Genomic DNA, 18,098 nt, shown 5'->3' on the forward strand with positions numbered 1-18,098 from the left:
AATCCCAAGCAATGCAGTCTATGCATCTCTCCTCATTGCTCTAGGCTAAGAGCATGCTAGATTTTTAAGTGTGTACCAGAAATCTCCAGGAGGAGCTGACAGCTCTCTCCACTCTCCTAAATGCTCAAGGTAACATCAGCAAATATAGCCATCATCCTGGGACAGTGAAAAAGCTTTGAGTCAGGTCATAGGACAGACATGGTCATTTTTAAAGAATATTTCTGCTGAGTGAGTGATCAGGGCTTGAAGGCAGTGCAAAAGGAGGTAAGAATTCTTGCAAAACATCAAGTTACAAAGCTCAAATACGGACAAATCAAGAATGGCAGGAAGCTGGTACCAGGCACCTAAGAAGACCACCTCAAAAAATTATGACATTTTATGGAACAAAACACAGATATGAACTCATAAATAGATAGTACTCAGACACTGACTGAAAGCCTGCACAAGAAACAGAAAAAACCTGCATCAGAGCCAGCCAAGAAAAAAGCGGGTTGTTTGAAGCACAGCATTTAAACTCGGTCACAGGCATCACAACAGCCAGAAGAGGTCTTGCTTCTGCTCTGTTCTCACTAATGCTCTTTCAAGACTCAAAACACTGTAAGAACATGGATATTTTGTGGCCCAACAAGCTGAGTCCCAGGAGTGAGAGAAATTTTTCATTAAGTCTTCTAAACTAAGAGACAGTGAAATTACAGATACTGCTGAAACCTGTTCAAATCCTTCATCATTTAATAAATTAAAAGCACAAACACCTATTTTGGAAAAAAGTAAGAAATCCAGGCACTTGTTTCCTAAAACTCCTTTAGCCTTCTAAAACATCACTTTCAGTTATGCTAGAGAGACTTGTTTAATAAAGCGTGTGTAAATTGTTTCAATCTATTTTTACTCCATCCCTATTAAATACCTGTCTGGTGATCGTCTTGACCAACGTCCTCTGTCAGATTCTGCAAGAAACAGGAATGACACAGTTAAACAAGATTTTTCTGTACTACTTTAAAATTTTATTGATATTAATATTCATCCTAATTACTTAAGGATCATCTACCTAAGATTGTAGTCTTTGTGTTTTCAGCTCATATTTACCTAAAAAGTTACACTTGCAAATTTACAAAAAAAGTTCAAGTAAATTGAATTTGATAAATATTTTTGAGTTTTTTTCAATCAAAAACATATCAAATTATTTCAAGAGTGGAAGTAACTACCCATCAGGCTGGGAATTGGCATTATTTTATCAAATAATTCCACCAATAAATGTGGCATTAGAAAGACTGAATTTACCACATAGCATAGAAATGGCTTTGCTTAAGGATAAACATACAAATGTGTTCTAAAGGAAACTGATTAAAAACCAACTGAAACCTTGGAAACAAGTTTACCCCCTTCTTCAGGCAGAGTCTTTTCCACTAAATTTGCAGTGTACACATAGAAGCCATATCACCATTTCCAGCTATGGTTGCAATAAAACAAATGTAAATACACAGCACATAAGCAGAAAGAGTCTTCACAAAAGCCTTGTTTCACATTTTGCATGGGTGTAAGAGGACAGCTTGTCCATTCAGTATGCTTTCCAGAACTGCAACAAACTGGGTAACTTTGATGATTACCATCACTTAATGTATCCAAGACAGCTTTTTGTATGAGGCAACATTTAAATCCAATGTTCAAACTCCACTCTGACCTCTGGAGTATAATCTTTCACGTTTTGCTAATACTGCTTATCTTTTCACCAATTCAAACCCAACAGTCTTTCATATAACAAGGCAGTTATAATTTTTAGAAGTGTAATCACTTAATGATTTCAATCATGAAATATTCTGGCCCAAAGCCCTAGCTATTTTGCTAAGAGAAAACGGCAAGTCATTACCAGCCTATTGAGGGTGTGGTAAATCTTGTGAATATTTGCCAGTGTTGACAGATGAGAATTCAGTTGAAAATCTAGAGGGGAAGAAAACAAAAAGGGTTTTAAATTTCTGGTTTCCAAATGCAGCAGTCATGATGTTCCTACATTATGGCTATTTAATAAAATCATCACAGAACTATAAACTAAAAGTAACCTCAACTTTTTCAGCACTGACATTTTCAATACTTGAGTGGAACAACTGATCTGCAAAAAGATATCCTACGTATGTATTTTTCTTAAGGCATAGATAACCCTTAGCAGAAGTATAGCTAACTATAGCTGAATAAAAAAAAAAAAAAAAACAAAACACTTTTTTTTCCCCCTGATACTGGGAATCATTATAACTTCCATGTTACCCAGTCCTTCTGTTTTATCTATTCCAAAACCAAGTTAAGTACCATGTAACATTCTAAAGTCATTAATAAAAATCCTAGTTTTTAAAATATCTGATTTTATTAATACACATGTACTTGCCTTTATATTAATTTCCCTGCAAAAATAAGTGACTAGAATACACTTGCACAGTTGAAACATGTCTTTTTAATAACAAACCAAAGGTTACAATACAGCAGCTGTTAAGACAAGAGCCAAAAAAACTGATAATGAAATATTCTGACACTTCTTGGAAGAAGCCATAGCATAGACGTTAATTTTGCTTCCACACTCCAAATATAAAACACTTGAATTTGCTTCAGTTGCTAAAGAGCAAGAAATTAATTTTTCTCTATTCTTTTAAATTCCCTATTTTTGCTAGGAATGTGGCAAGAACAAAACTGGAAAGTAAATATTACAAAAGAACAGCTGAGATCCAGCCAGGCAGCAGGCAAACCAAGAAGAATCTCAGAAGCTGAACGCAAACTAGCCAGGAGGACTTAACGACAGCCAACTACTACAGAGTATCTCCATTTAAACTAAAAATAAATTAGCTACCCCACTAGAACTCACGTGCCAAAACACTCTTAGAGAAATGTACTGTATGATAAGCAAAGAATTCCAAGCAAACTTCTATATGTGAAAAGCTTCTGTATGTGCCTAGTGTCACTACCCAGCTAATGCACTAAAGCATTTCTAATGTGAGACGTTTAATTTGGCTTTGCCCAGCAGCTGATACAAGATGCAAGTAAGGGCAAAAAAATAATTCCCTTATTTCCATCCAGAGCATTTCAAAGGAATGCTCTCAAGATACACTTATGATGACCCAGATAAACAAGAGTCATCATTAAACATCCAACTGCTGAGTCAGTGAAGCACACTGCTATGAAGTTAACAAGTGGAACTGAAGAACCTGCCTGCTCTAAGTGTACTTGTTACACACATCACTGTGGACTTCTCTTGTCACAGTGAATTTAAAAAAAAAATAAAAATATACTTTTAGGAATTATACATTTAATTCATTATGTTAGCCAGAGTATCATTTAATTAATTGTTACCTATTTCTTAACATGTTGGCCACAATCCACCACAGCAATACAACTGCTCTAAGTCAGAAGCACCAGAGATGGAATCTCCAACTTTAGCTAACCTTATATATACAAAGTCAAAGACAATCCAGATCTTCTTACCAAGCTACAATAGGAAGCTCTTGAACCTTCAGCAGGGTGCTAGAGTTTGTCCTGCATTAAATGCTCAATAAAGTTCCATTTTTGCTAGTCAAACAATACTAAGCAGAACCATTCTGCAAGAAAAAAATAATCCTGAGTTTCTTAGTCAATTCAATATAAAGCAATGAGAAAAAACAAAAGGAGAGGGGGGGCAAACAGGGATGAGCACAAGAGGGAACATAAAAGCCATTCTGAGGAAGGCAAGATTAAAAGATTTGATTTGTTAACTGGCAGATCAAACTAAACTTTCTGGAGTATGAATTTTACAGTTTCCCTTGCTCCTTAGCCTAAAATCTACAAAGAATATGAGTGGTTAGAGAAACCAGTTATATCTGGAGGTAAGAAGCTGAGAGCACCAGGCAAATATTTATTTATTCTAATCTGATATTAACTTTAGATTGCGCTCTTAAAAATGGTTGAAAAAATACTGTACCATTAGGATTATATATATAGGTATCACCTTTGAAACAAAACATTCCTAGGCACTTCAAAACACATAGTTCATGCCAGTATGTTTTACACTTCCACTGGAAATACCTGTACAATTTTAGGCTGCTGCTTCAGAAATAAATTACATAATTATGATGGACTTAGCAGCGTTATACAAGTATATTTTCCAGTTCTAATACAAGAGGTATCACACCATACACCATTTGAACATGGAGGACTGGAGTCCAAAGTTTTCTTTCTTTCACAGGGGAAGCTTGTACACTGTAGGGATATTATCTAAAACTGAAAACAGGTTTCTTTTACAGTTATAAAAGCAAATGCAAGGAGCACCCATTAAATTAGGGAAGTTAAATTACAGTTCAGGTTATTCTCTGAATTGGTCAGTGAGTCAGTGTTTGCTTTATCTGTATTTCAAGAATGATATACAAAGTGTCCTATGCCACTGTGAAAAAGCCTATTTTGAAAAAAAAATTGTTTTTTTAGAAACAAAATCCAAAAAACAACACCTCCCATGCTCAAATAACATTATCTGGGAAATTAGCAAAATAGCACTGATCAACAGTGGTCAAGATGGCAAGCAATTGGACAGCTGGTTGCAACTGCATTCTTCAGGAACACACTCTCTCCCCTCCACCTCCCAAACTTTCCACACATGCTTATGCAGCCTCCAAAGCTGTGCCTGCTGATCCCCTTGGTCAGCCCACTACACTTGGAATCATATCCACTGAATAAACAAACAAACCCTGCCATCCCAGTGCTCTGAATCAGATCACCAAGGAGCTGCAACACCAGCTGAGTTAGAGGAAGAAACAGGAAAGGTCTTCTGAAGTGGGAGCACAACAGTCTCTTGTGGCAGCAGCAATGCGCTAGACTGATCCACCTGTCCACCCCAGCGCCACCACCAGAGGAGCGATCCATCACATGAAGCCACGTACTCAACAGTGGGTTGTATGAGCTTTACTCAAATAATGCCATCATGTATGAAGCCATTTTTCACCTGAAGACAAGCGTTCCAAAGCACATGAATTGGTCTGATTTTTTTTTTTTTTCCCTACAGAAATTGCATCCAGCTCTGGGGTCCTCAGCATGAGAAAGACATGGACATGGACCTGTTGGAGCAAAGTCACAAAGGACAAGTGGAGGAACACCTCTCCTGTGAAGAAAGGCTGAGAGCTAGGGCTGTTCAGTGGGGAGAACAGAAGACTCCAGGGAGATCTCACAGCACTTTTAAGTGCACTTACAGTACTTTAAGGGGACTTCCAAGAAAGCTGGAGAGGGACTTTCCAGAAGAGCACGTAGTGACAGGACAAGGAGGAATGGCTTCAAACAGAGTAGGTTTAGATTAGATATTAGTAAGAAATTCTTTTCTGTGAGGGTGGTGAGACCTTGGCATAGGTTGCCCAAAGAAGCTGTGGATGCCACAAGCCTGGAGTGTGAGGCTGGATGGGACTCTGAGCAACCTGGTCTTGGTAGAAGGTACTGGGTGCTCACAGCAGGGGGATTGGAACTCTATTATCTTTCAGGTCCCTTCCAATTCAAGCCATTCTAAGATTCTGATGTACCACACAGTTTATTGACCTCGAATCAGAAGAAGGAAATCTGCTTGCTTTGTAAATAGTGAAAGATGATATGTGGAAAGTTTGCTATGACTTTAAGGGGTGTATGTCAAACAAGCATACGTATTTTGTTGATTAAATTATTTTTCATGCAAAAGGTAGCTGATCTTCAGTGAGGTCTGAAGCAATGAAAATTCCAAATGGTATTAAATACTTTGCAGTAATTCAGAATGTAATGGCTAAAAAAAAAAAAAATCTGAGTAGAATATTTGCAAATCCAGAACCCAGAAGGGAAAGAAATGACAGAGCCAACCTAGTTTCATGGAATTTAAAAGTTGTCTGCAGTCTGTGATTACCACAATGTTAAGGGTTAAAGGCTGGGTTAATCAATTAGTCACAATCATATACAATTTAAAATTAAAAAGAAAACAGTTTAATTTTTAGAGTATTATAGGTTAAGGTTTAAACTATGGACCTAAGAGTTACAGAGAGGTAAAAGAAACAAGAGCTTGCTTCCATAACAAACTAGAGAAAAAACATTCTACACCCTCTCATTACACATGAAATACAATACAAAATACCCTACACATAAAATACAATACAAAAAACAAAAAACCTCAATGTATCTTAAATATAAGCAAAGTATACTGGTAAACTGGACTCAAATACTCTACTTAACTATCTGAAATGAAACAACTTTAAAGGTCAAATCCCTTTTTTTTTTTATATCAGAAGGAGCAACGTGTTGCTGAACTATTTAAATGAACATCTGAACATAAAAAAAATTTTAAAAAATTAAAAAAAAAAACACACAAAAAAAAAAAAAAAAAAAAAAAAACCACAAAAAAGTACTTGCCTGAACAAAACCTTTAACTTAGTTCCTGCTGTAGAAATTTAAGGCTTGGACAAAACACAGCTAGAAGGTGCAGTAATATCTATTAAAAACCTAGTTAGAAATTAACAATAGTAGTAAACAAGATCAGCGGAGTCCAAGTTTCCTTTAGAAGCTGCTAATTTTTTTAAGCAAATAGAAAACCTATACAAAATCTCACTTTACCAGTAGGTCTAAAAATAATTATCCCTAGCAGATATGCCATATATACAATATTAAAATTTAAAAATAGAAATAGCAGTAGTTATAACATAGTAGTAATTCTTATTACTGCTAAGATACAGCTGTAAACTTATCAGAAAAAAAATTTATTGAAAACACATCAGGCAAACTCATACCTAAAAATTAAAATAGCATGCTTAGGCTTTTCTTCAATTGTTTTCCTTGCTTTCAAGTAACAGAGATAGAAAAAAAACTTGTAGTAGTACTGGCAATAACAGTTCAAAGTTCTGTTGCCTTAGTTAGCTTTAAATAAACTTTACTTACTAAAAAAAGAATCATTTAATCTTCTATAAAATATACCATTTTATATTCTGTAGTCTACTTACAGAATTATCCTAACAGCAATACTAGTTATATTGATGAATGATGAATTGATTAATGAACTTAGAAGTTCAGATCTGAAACCTACACTTGGCGAAAGCCCTCAAAACTCATGTTCAGGAAGCAAAATTTTTGTATTCATTACTAAATACAGAAGGCAAAATAACAACGTACATGAGTCTTATTTACACAAAAACGTAACAACACTCTGAAGACTGAGAATCCCAAACTGCAGCACAGAGAAGGTAGGAGCTGACTCTGCATTCCTGTCAAATACAGGATTAAAAATCTATGTCCAATGTGTCTGTAGCTGCAACCCTGCAGGCAGTGACACCCCATACCAGGGCCAAACTGCAGAAGAATCCTTTCTCCCAGTCCATCATGGGACAAGCCTTGGATCAAGGGAGGCAGAGAACAGGCTTGAAAAGCAGGGTCTCCCTTGATTTGGTGTGCTCAAATAAAGGGCATGATTCAGAAAGTAAGGAAAACAGAAGTGAATTCCAGCTTGGAAAGTAAGGACAAGCAATTAGATGGGATGAACCAACCTGTCTTGAGGAGCATCAGGATCTAGCCATTAAAGCTGAAGACATGATTCTGCAGAATGTTTCTCCTGCCTGCCTGCACCCAGAACTGCACCAAGCTCAGAGCTACTGCTGACACCAGCGGTATCCAAAACCCACAGCTGCAAATTTGTGTACATTTTGCAAACACAACAGCCTAAAACGATCTGAAGCAAAACACAGACTGACTTAAGCTAGTAAATAAAAAACCCTACAGAAAACTCAAACCCAAGCAACAAAATATGGTAGGAGTTACTATACACACTCTAAAATCATTTAAAGGTAAACATTCACATTCAACTCTTAACATTTGGTATTACCACTCAGAATCACTACTGCAACAAAATATTTTAAGATCACTGCACGCTATGTAGGTAGGAAAAAGCATAATTCTTTTTTGCTGTCATAGGAACAACTGTTTATTCTACCTAGGTCTTTTTGGAGTACCCTAATCTGAAGGCTTGTTTACAAAAAGAGCTACGGCAGTTTAAAGTCAATTGAGAATTTTAGAGCAATTTAGGCAGTGTAAAATTTGTGTAACTGTAACTTTAGTTTGAACACATTTCCATTGACCTTAAATTAATTGAACAAATAAGAGGTAGGCTAATTCTCCTATACTAGCATATAGGATAAAATACTCTGCACAACTGGCTCATGCCAGGATTTGGGTTTGCTTGGGAGGGGGTGATTTTGGTTGGGTGTTTTGTGCTATATAGCAAAGACCTAACACTAAGTGGGTTTCTGGTGTAAAACATCTGCTTCCATTGATGGAAAGTGTTCATCCAGTCTAACACTTATTCCACCATCAGATTAATTCAAACAAGTGTCAGTGAGCTAGTTTTACATCATGGGCTGCCATGACCTGAGAGCTGTTTGCAAGCCTTCCTCTTAACTTCATGCCAGGTGTCATCTGGCATCCTACAAAGGGCATAAAGCTAATACAAACTTGGTATCTTGTGCTCTAGCTAATTCAGCAGAAATGCAACCCTGTCAAGCACATGCTACTGGGCCAGCACCACGCACATCTGGTATGTGGCTCATGATGGAGCTGCAACAGCCTAGGAACAGCCATGCCAGTCAAAAGCATTACTGTCCCAGCTGCTTGATTCTTCCTCCCTGCCAAAATTTACCGACCCTACAGCTCTGCCAGCAGCACAGGCCACGGCCACATTCCCTAACCCACTTCAGGCAAGAAATCAACCTGTCCGTTTAGACAACTTAAGTAAGTGGCAAGAGCTACTTTTGAATGAGTGGGTTAGAGAGTGCCCCTACAAACTACTTTACCAACAGAGCAAGGGAAGCAGTAATCATCAGCCAATGAGCAGTAATGAGCAGCTGAGCAGACCCAGTCCCACAGTCTACGCAGCGACACATCTGCATCAAGTGTGTCACACCAGTCAGCTCCCCAGGATGAGCTAAAGCCTTGCAGCTTGAACTGTATATAAATATATAAAACCATCTATATACACACAATTTTATATGTATTTACACACACCCTCCACTGAATGAACTGGTAGTTGTTTCTATCTATGAGCCAAAAGTAAAAATTCTGTTTAACATCAGACCACAATACTAAACAAAACAATTTAATTGGATAGTACGACAAAAATGCTGGCACATATAAATTAAGGGTTCTGCTTCAAGCCCTGTAAGTAGTCTTACTTCCTGGAGAAGAAATAACCACACTATTAAATCCTCTAATATTTAAATTGGATACAAGAGATGAACACTTTCACAGGATGTACTGTACTTCCTACTGCTATGCTTTTTGGCAAGCACAAGACAGACAAATTAAGTGAGTTATCTTCTTCTGCTTGAAGACACAAACAAAACTAGGAACTAATGCTTTGAAAAAGCCCAAAGTACTTGCTTTCAATACCTGCAAAGAAGTGTGGGAGGAGGGGAATTAAAGAAAACACAGGATTAATAATTCACTAAGAGCACAAAAAGTACTCAGACAAAAATAAATTTAAATGAAGCGTTGCAATTACACAAATAAGAGCTCATCCTGATACAACAGAATGAAGAGAAGCAGTAAAAAAAAAGCCTTACCTGCCTAATTCAACCTATTACATGGTTTTGTACAGAGAAGGCTTTTCCAATTATAGCTACAGGAGCTACAAGAAACTTTCAAGCAAACATGTTCAATAGAAAAAAGGAAAGTTGATTTCCTCATATAATGTAAAAGGTGTGTATTCAGAAAGTAAAACCGAGACTGAGCAAAAATGCATTAATGGAGTTTATATCATAAGAACAGAAAAGGATCTAAGAAGGATCAAAAAAGGGGGCTCAAAATAAACCTTCAGTCGAGAGACTACCATAAGCCAGCTTCTGTATGTGCAAAACTATGCTATGAACACTTCTTGCTTCAAGCATTTAGATCAATGAAAAAACCCCAACCACTATGAAGCTACAGATAATGAAATTAGTTAATTTAGGAAAATACATCTAGTTAAAATAACACATATATAAGCAAAAAAAAAAATAAAATTGAGGCGTAAGATCTGATCACACTACAGCACATTTTTAATGAAAAGCCAGTAACAGCTGAAGGCTGAGGAAGACTACCCTTACTGATTTCTGAAGACAAATTAAAATTTAAAAAATTAAAAATCACTACATTGCCTAATCATCCTACATGAGGGAGCCCTGAATATTTGTAACTGTAACTCACACGTGTATATAATGAGGACCTGCATTTTTTTTGGACAGGGCATATGACAAAGACACTGAACAGAAAGCATTTTCTAGAATAATTATCCTTTTCTTTCTAATACGAGGCAATTATTTCTGCTTTAATGGCAGACTTCGCCGCTAACACATAACGACCTCTAAATATAAAGATAAAATAAACCAAAACCATTAAAAAAATGATATAACCTTATGAGCTAGAGCTTTTACCAGGCTGCCCCTGTACAACATCTCATTCTGAGAGACACAGGAGGATTCAAGAAAATCCAGGCATTATGCAGCATTTCAATCCACCACTGCTTTCAGGACTTTGTCCAAAAGTCAGACCATCATTCATTAACGCATGAGCAAAGCTTCAATTTTCATTATCTTTCCCACAAGCAAGTTCTACAGTAATAAAGCATCTCAGAGCTGCAAATCCTTTCGCAGTGAGAACACGTTCCTGGGAGATTTCACAGGGACGTCGTTGTGACAGGACAGCTTTGGGCTCGGGACGACCACCAGGTCTCTCGAGCGGACAGCGCCTATCTCTGAACCCCGGCCACCCCACGGCCACGCAGATGTGCGACCCCCTGCACCATGCAACCCGTCTACAGCCGGCGGTGCCCGCTGCTCGGAACGCACAGCCTGAAACTCTATTGCGGAGACAAAGCCCTCGCTACGCTCCTGCAGAACGGGCGGCGCGATGCCCCCGTGCTCCCCAGGGCGGGCGGGGACGGCGGGTCCGGCCAGGGGTCCGCGGGCGGGGGCAGCGCGCCGCGCCGCCGCAGGGTCCGCTGGGAGTTGTAGTCCGCCACGCCGCCCCCCGCCGCCCCGTTGCGTGGGGCCGGCGCCGCAGGACTCCACCTCCCACCATGCGCCGCGGCTCCAGTCCCCCGCACAAGCAGCCCGGTTCTCCCGCACCGGCCCGGCGGAACCCGCTGAATTCACCCCTGCCCGTCTTGCCTTACACACGCAGCTCCGCAGCCCGCGCTCCCCTCGGCAATCCCGGCTCTCTCACAGCCGGCCACGAGGGCCGGCCGCAGCCTCACCCGCTCACCAGCTGGGTCGGACAAACTGCGTCACACCCTCCGAGCGCCCCCGGCCCTCTCCGGTGCGGCTGCCCCCGCCCGCTCCCGCCCCCGCCCCCCGGAGCAGCGCGCTGAGGGCCGCGGGGCTCCCGCTGTCCCCGCGGGGGCCCCAGCGCCAGGCACGCACACATCGCCCCGCTCCGCGGCGGTCCCGCACCCGCGGGCCTGAACCCTTCCCCGGCATCGGGAGTCCCGGTGGCGCGCTCGGCCAACCCTCACGGGTCAGGGGCAAGAGAAGCCGCCCCCAACCGGGCGGTTCTTTCGGCCGGGCAGCGAGGCGAGCGGCGGGCCCGGCCCCGGCGCTACTCACTGACAGCGGCGGCATCCGAGTGCATTTTCGTGCAGCGCTGCACACGCTGCCGGCCCGGCCCGGCTCCTGCCCTGCTCCCAATCCAGAGCCTGGGCACGGACACCCCCGCCCCGCCCACCGCCCGCGCCCATTGGCCCGGGCTGCCGAGGGACGCGGCGAGTCCCGCCCTCTTACTGGCTGAGGCTGCTGCCACTCTCCCCCCGCCTGCCCCGCACTACCGCCTCGGCCTCCCATTGGGCAGAAGGCCGCGCCGGCCACGCCCCTCTCCGCTCTGACTGGGCTCTGGCGCTGCCAGTTTTTCCCGGCCTTTAAAGCGCGTGCAAAGAGCACCACTTTGTGTCACTCGCGGCGCTGATTGGCTATGGGGACCAAGGGCCGCGCCCATGCACTGATGCGATTGGCCGATACGGAAGAGGGCGTGGCCTGTGGAGCTGCCCCGCCCTCCAGGGCCCGCGGGCGGGCGGGAGTGCCCGGGGCGGGAGTGCCCGGGGCGGGGGGGCCGGGCTGCGGCACTCGCCAATTGCTCCGTGATCCCCGCGCGGTGCGGTCAAATCACCGGCTGGCCTGGCACGATTTCCTCATTTCTTCCATCTCCCGCTTCCAAAGGAGAAAAATGGCAAGCTGCCAACGCCAGCCGAACGCACACAAGTGTCAGGTCAATGTTACAGCAGCGGCAGGATGGGCGGTGGGGAAACCGGGGGCGAGAGTGCTCCTTGCGGGACGATGGCAGCGGCTCATGCCCCGGCGTATTGATCTCGATCCTAGAAATGTAGCGCGTGGAGCCACCCTCCTTTCCCTCCCCTTGCACGAAGAGGTCGCCATCCCTGGGCCGGGGGAGGAAGCCTCCCTGCAGGTCATTGCCGCTTAGCATGCGAGCGCAGCATCCCGTGGCGTTCCAGGGATAAATGCCGGCCCTGGCACTTCCCGGCTCTGAAACACAGATGCGAAGAGACTGCTAGAGCAGCGTCCGTGCACAGTGGGGAATTATAAAGGCAGAACTGAGTAATGAAAAAAACCCTTCCGGTAAAAGGTTAAGTTAAAAGAAAGCCAAGGACTATGAAACTGAAGTAGTGCCAGATTTAAGGTAATTGTCCCTTTGGAGTAATGCATTAACATACAGTCCTGAATTAACTGATCACAGGCCTGTTTGTGTTTCTTTGGGGTTTTTTGTAAGTTTTGCCTTACTCAGTGAGTCAGAATGTGCAAGTGCAGATGATTTATTTTGCTTGTTTTCCACTGCCTGTTTTACAGAGAAGAGGGTGGAGTCCACAAAAAAATGAATCCACTTTTCAAAAGTCATGTACTAAAACCCATGTCAGAGCAATGAAAGCTCACATTATTTGAAATTCTTACTTACTCACTAACTCGTTGAAATTATTTCTATAGAACTTCCTGCCTGTGTCTCAGGATATTTTCCTATTTTCACCATCTTTTCTTGACCTTAGCTGGTTGGTGTTAATAACACTAAGGTTGGAGTTCAGTCCCCGTATGAGCCATTTACTTGAGACCTGGACTCAGTGGTCCTTGTGAGTCCCTTCCAATTCAGAATATTCTGTGATTCTGTGAAACCTCTGAAAAAAAAAATTATAAAGCAGTGCAAGCTAGGTTTCACTTCTTTGGTAGTTCTATAACATCCCACATGCCAGACATTCACATTAGTATGTGTCATCCCAAGTTCTTACACCCAATAGGGGCACCACTGAGTAGTTCATGTGATCTAATTCTGGTTTAAGAAGAACAATTCCTTCAGGGGTGTCTGTTTGTTCACTTGACCATAAAAAGCATGCAGGTTGCTAGTTCAGAATAAAAGCATATTCAAAAAGAAAACTTCTTCCATGCCTTACAAAGTTGTAAATTGATACAGATGTAAAGAAAGGTGGCACAGAAAACCCCTTTTTTATTGTATCTGAAGAGAGAAAGGTTTGTATTTTCCCCCCATTTATATTAGTCTAAAATGAAAGATACTATTTGGCCTTAAAAATATTTCCTTAGACTACAGCTTCCTAATTGTGGAGCAAATAGGTTTGACAAGCAAAACTTCAATATATTTTTGAATGCACAAGTATAATCCCTGACCCTTAAAAACAAGATCTGAAAAGAAATCCATAGGGAAACATAAAAGAAACTTTGTTTTCTTAGCTTCTGCCTGCAAAATAGGGGTTTCATGCATCAGCCAGAAAAGGCCTGCCCCATGAGAACAAGGCCATTAAAACATGCACCTTCATTCCAACCTCAAGAAGTTATAAGTAATCCCCTTTGTTACTTCTAGCTGTAAACCACTATGGAGGTCTCCAAGCCAACAGATGCTACGAAATCAGGCCTGTATTTCCTTTATAAAGCCTGAGTTTATAAAATGCAGAAATGCTTCATTTTACATAGAGAAGATCAATCAAGTCATGGCTGATCAAACATTGTATTGGGTCGCTAGGCAAGGTTCTGATAGCAGAAGGATTACAGAAGTGACTCCTGTGAGAAGCTGCTAGAAACTTCCCCTATATCTGGCAGAGCCAAGGCCAGACAGCTCTAAGACAGACAAATCAGTGATGTAGGTAATGCCTCCATGGTAACATATTTAAGAAGGGAAAAAAAAAGTTAATGTGCAGATGTAATTGTGGCCAGAGAAGTGAGGAGTGAGAATATGTGAGAGAAACAGCTCTGCAGACACCAGGGTCAGTAAAGGAAGGGGAGGAGGTGCTCTGGGTGGCAGAACTGATGTTCCCCTGCAGACTGTGGTGAAGCCCATGGAGCTCCACAGGGTTGCAGTGATCCACCTACACAGCCCATGGAGGGCCCCACATTGCAGCAGGCGGATGCCCAAAAGAAATGTGTGGCCCCGTGGGAAGCCCACATTGGAGCAGGGTCCTGATAGGACTTGTGACCCTGTGGGAGATCCATGCTGGAGCAGCCTGTTCCTGAAGGACTGTACCCCGTGGAAGAGTGGCCCACCCTGGAGCAGTTCATGAAGAACACAACTCATGGGAAGAACTCAGGTTGGAGTAGTTTGTGTACTACTGTCTCCCGTGGGAGGAACCCAACACTGGAGCAGCTGAAGGACTCCTCTCCCTGAGAAGGAAGCAGCAGAAGAAACAACACATAATGAACTGACCATAACCCCCATTCCCCATCTCCCTGAGCCACTGTGTGGGAGGAGTAGAAAATTGGGAATAAAGTTAAGCCCAGAAAGAAGGGAGAGGCAGGGGAAAGGTGCTCCTAAGATTTGTTTTACTTCTCATTGTCCTGCTCTGATTCTGATTGGCAATAAATTCAATTAATTTCCCTGAGTCAAGTCTGTTTGGCCCATGATACTAACTGGTGAGTGATCTCTCCCTGTTCTTATCTCAACCTCCAAGTCTTTCATTATATTTTCTCTCCCCTGTCCAGTTGCACAGGGGAGTGATAGAGTGGCTTTGGTGGGCATCTGGCATCTAGCCAGGGTGGAACTACCACATGGACTGAGACAGCTTAAGCAGTTCCACCTATTGTCTTAATACTAACCCTCCTGGCATCCTTTATTTTGTGCCAGTGCAATCACTTGGACAGCTAAATAGCAAGGTAGGTCAAAGAGCGAGACTGTCCTCAATGCTCCCAAAAACCAAAAAAATCCCAAAATAAAACAAACCTCTCAACACTTCTTTAAGTTTTCTTTGCTTGTTTTCCCAGTCAGCTGAATATCCAGATCTGGCTTACTACACATATGTGCAAGTGCTCCCATCAATGCACAGGTGAGGAATAACAAACCATGGAAGTGAAGAGTGGCAGTAAATGCACCTGCCAGTTTGCACACTGTTAGATCAACCTTGGAACTGCAGACTTTTCTTCTTTTTTTCTGAAAAAGACTGCCATTGTTTGCTTTATGTTTGCATTGCTTTTTGAAATTGATAGCTAAAATGGCAACCACGTTAAAAAAAAAAAACTTAATTGTAGACTGTGAAAAATACTGGATAACAAGAGAAAGAGGAGCCATTTAGTTGTATCTTCTTCACTATCAGAAACAGTGCAGATGTGTCTGAGAAAGAATTTCCAAAAGGAAACTTTCCAAAGGATATCAGACTCCAGATTGCTAAAGTTGTATCTCTTGAATACTTTAATTCATCTTCCCTTGCTTAGAAACAAGCTTGAAAGTTAATTTTAGGCAGCAGAATCACACACCATGATGTGTTTTAAAAATCAGAGGGGAAAGAGAATTGTATTGAAAAGAAAAACATTACAAAGAAGAATATGCTGAACATTAAGAAAGCAGATAAAGCAGCAACAAAGCACAGTGCAGCGTATTATAAGAAAATAAATAAAGTGCCTACAAGAAGTCCAGTAATCACAGTTCTAAATCATTTGCAGATATGCAGAACTGATACCCAAGTTAACACAGGTTTGTGTAATGCTTCTGAAAAGATTTTTCACCCTCAGAGTTACAATGAAAAAACCTAACACCCGTGAGTTATTCCTGCTTGGTATCAGCAAACTGTACCAATGAGGGACAAAAGAGGACCTCAAGTGGCAGAAAGCAGCAGCTGCAGATTATACTAACTTCTTCAAAGCACTCCTCATAAAACAGTTCAGCTTATTTTAATCTCCCTGTCCCATTGACCCATACTGTGTTCCCTGTTGAAATGAAAAGGTCTATTTTCTAACTCTTGCTCCACGAGTACATGACTTTGGCCCAATTGTCCTTCTGTAACATCCTGCAAACAAATGTCATTTTACATACATGAGAAAAAATCATGTTTCTGGGCTGCTGATACCTAAACTCTTACATTCCAGTTATAGAGTTTTTTTCAGCTTCAGTTTAAAATTTTACATTCTCTTCATTCATCATGAAGCAACTCTAATCAGCCAAGCTTGAGAGCAGCTAAGAATTTCTTCCTAAACCTTGGGGGTGCATCAAAACAGCCAGCACCCCTCTCTGGGGCCACAAAGCTCCCTCACTATCAGCAGAGGACCATGAACATTCTCAGTGTTCTGTTTCAGTGGGACAGGTGGGAACTGGTTACCTGTACACTTAAGCTGCCACAACTTGTTTCAATAACATCAAGTCTGGTTCAAAACCAAAGGGCGTGTCCAACTTTTGCTCAGCTTGTAGCTGCAACACTGTTTTTGAAAATGGGAAATAACAATTTCAGGTTTTTCTTAACCCAAGAGGTTTGAACTGCAGCTCCCAGGTTTTGGAGTGCTCTGTAACAACACCAGAGTCACTGTGCCTGAGTCAAGGCAGGAATATATATGTAAGAGGAGACTGGAGTATCCACCCTGCTGAAGAATCTAGTACTCTCAGAAGTTGTTCTCATGTATGTTACGTGAAGTTCTTTTTTTATTCCAAGATAAACACTGATAGGCCCCTGATGTACTGCTGTCTCTTCCTGTACATTCCTACAAACTTCAACAGACCTGCACAGAATTGCAGAGGATGGGATTTGGAGCACAACAGAATACATATTATTTAGAAGTCAGATATATGTAATCTAGACCTTTTACCACAAGCAAAAGTTCAAACCTTTAGTAAATACTGCTTATTTTATACATTATTTTCTTTGCATGCCATCTCTAAATGCATAAAGATATCCACAAACGTCTTCTTTCATAACATACTTTCTTATGAAAGTTGAGATGAGGAGAGTATGATTAGAAAACTAAAAGATTAGTCACACACTCCTGCAGCAGGACCTGTTGTAGCACATTTCTGTCATAGTTTGAAACAATGATTGTGACTTAGATATTTAATGCACATTTTTCTAAACCACTTAAACATCAAGGGATTAGATCAGTGTGTAGATGTAAGGACAAATAAAGTTTCATTTTAGCCCAATTCTAACTACAGGTGTAGAAAAGTATATAAACAGTTTGTGGTCATGTTTTTTCTTAATCATTCTGATAAAATAATGCAAATGTCAACAAATATTAGTTACTAATTACATACATTAAACTACACAAGCTACTTAGAAGAAGAAAATATTCAAACTTTAGATTTTTTTCACTGTCAACATGAACCTTCCTAATGGGGTGAGCATGTCTAAATCCTGTAAAAAATCCATTAAGAGACTTTGAAGATTACATACAGATATGATTTGTAATCTAATCTGTTATGCAAGTCATGTTATGCTGTCTGGCTTCTTGAAAAATATCCTCATCCTATTTTTTAATTGTTAAAAAATTAGGAGTTTTAAAGCTTTTTGTACTTATATGTAACATTTCTTGCACTTCACATTAATAATCTGCTCACATTACAAGGTGTTTGCAGAGTCAGCCTGTGGAGAATGTTAAATAATGTGGCAAGATAATGTTAAGTGTTCTACAGACTATGAAGAGGCAAACCTGTGGCTGGACATGCATCAGAGCTAGCACGAGAACGTGCTGAAAATAAATGAGGATACTCAGAGCACTATGCAACATTGGTGCCAGTGCCAGCTGCTTTTGCAAGCTGGGAGAAAGAAGAGACAAGGGCTACTGGTGTTTGCAGAAGAAAATTGCTAAAAGTGCAAGAAAATAATTTGTATCTCTCCACAACATCATTTATCCTGTCTTGCTGGAGAG

At 41.3% G+C, this 18,098-nt stretch overlaps 2 protein-coding genes across 7 annotated transcripts in view; both read right to left on the reverse strand.

Annotated features, from left to right (window-relative positions):
- Nucleotides 1-11,661, reverse strand: part of DCUN1D4 (defective in cullin neddylation 1 domain containing 4) — a 42,358-nt gene extending 30,697 nt beyond the window's left edge. For 2 of the 3 annotated variants that reach the window (XM_053940998.1, XM_053940997.1), the window contains exons 1-3: nt 11,574-11,661; nt 1,865-1,935; nt 905-944 (exon numbers count right to left, since the gene is read on the reverse strand). In XM_053940998.1, coding sequence (XP_053796973.1) covers nt 905-944; nt 1,865-1,935; nt 11,574-11,598 — 136 coding nt within the window. In that variant the 5' untranslated portion in view covers nt 11,599-11,661. Of the gene's footprint in view, nt 1-904; nt 945-1,864; nt 1,936-3,462; nt 3,576-11,573 lie in introns of those variants that run through there. The other variant, XM_053940999.1, reaches the window with a different exon arrangement.
- A 1,119-nt stretch (nt 11,662-12,780) lies between these two features.
- Nucleotides 12,781-18,098, reverse strand: part of CWH43 (cell wall biogenesis 43 C-terminal homolog) — a 35,215-nt gene continuing 29,897 nt past the window's right edge. For 3 of the 4 annotated variants that reach the window (XM_053941545.1, XM_053941541.1, XM_053941546.1), the window contains one exon: nt 12,781-13,144. In XM_053941545.1, coding sequence (XP_053797520.1) covers nt 13,051-13,144 — 94 coding nt within the window. In that variant the 3' untranslated portion in view covers nt 12,781-13,050. The remainder of the gene's footprint in view (nt 13,145-18,098) is intronic. The other variant, XM_053941543.1, reaches the window with a different exon arrangement.

Source organism: Vidua chalybeata, chromosome 4 (assembly GCF_026979565.1).
Source record: "Vidua chalybeata isolate OUT-0048 chromosome 4, bVidCha1 merged haplotype, whole genome shotgun sequence".
Taxonomy (NCBI): Eukaryota; Metazoa; Chordata; class Aves; order Passeriformes; family Viduidae; genus Vidua; species Vidua chalybeata.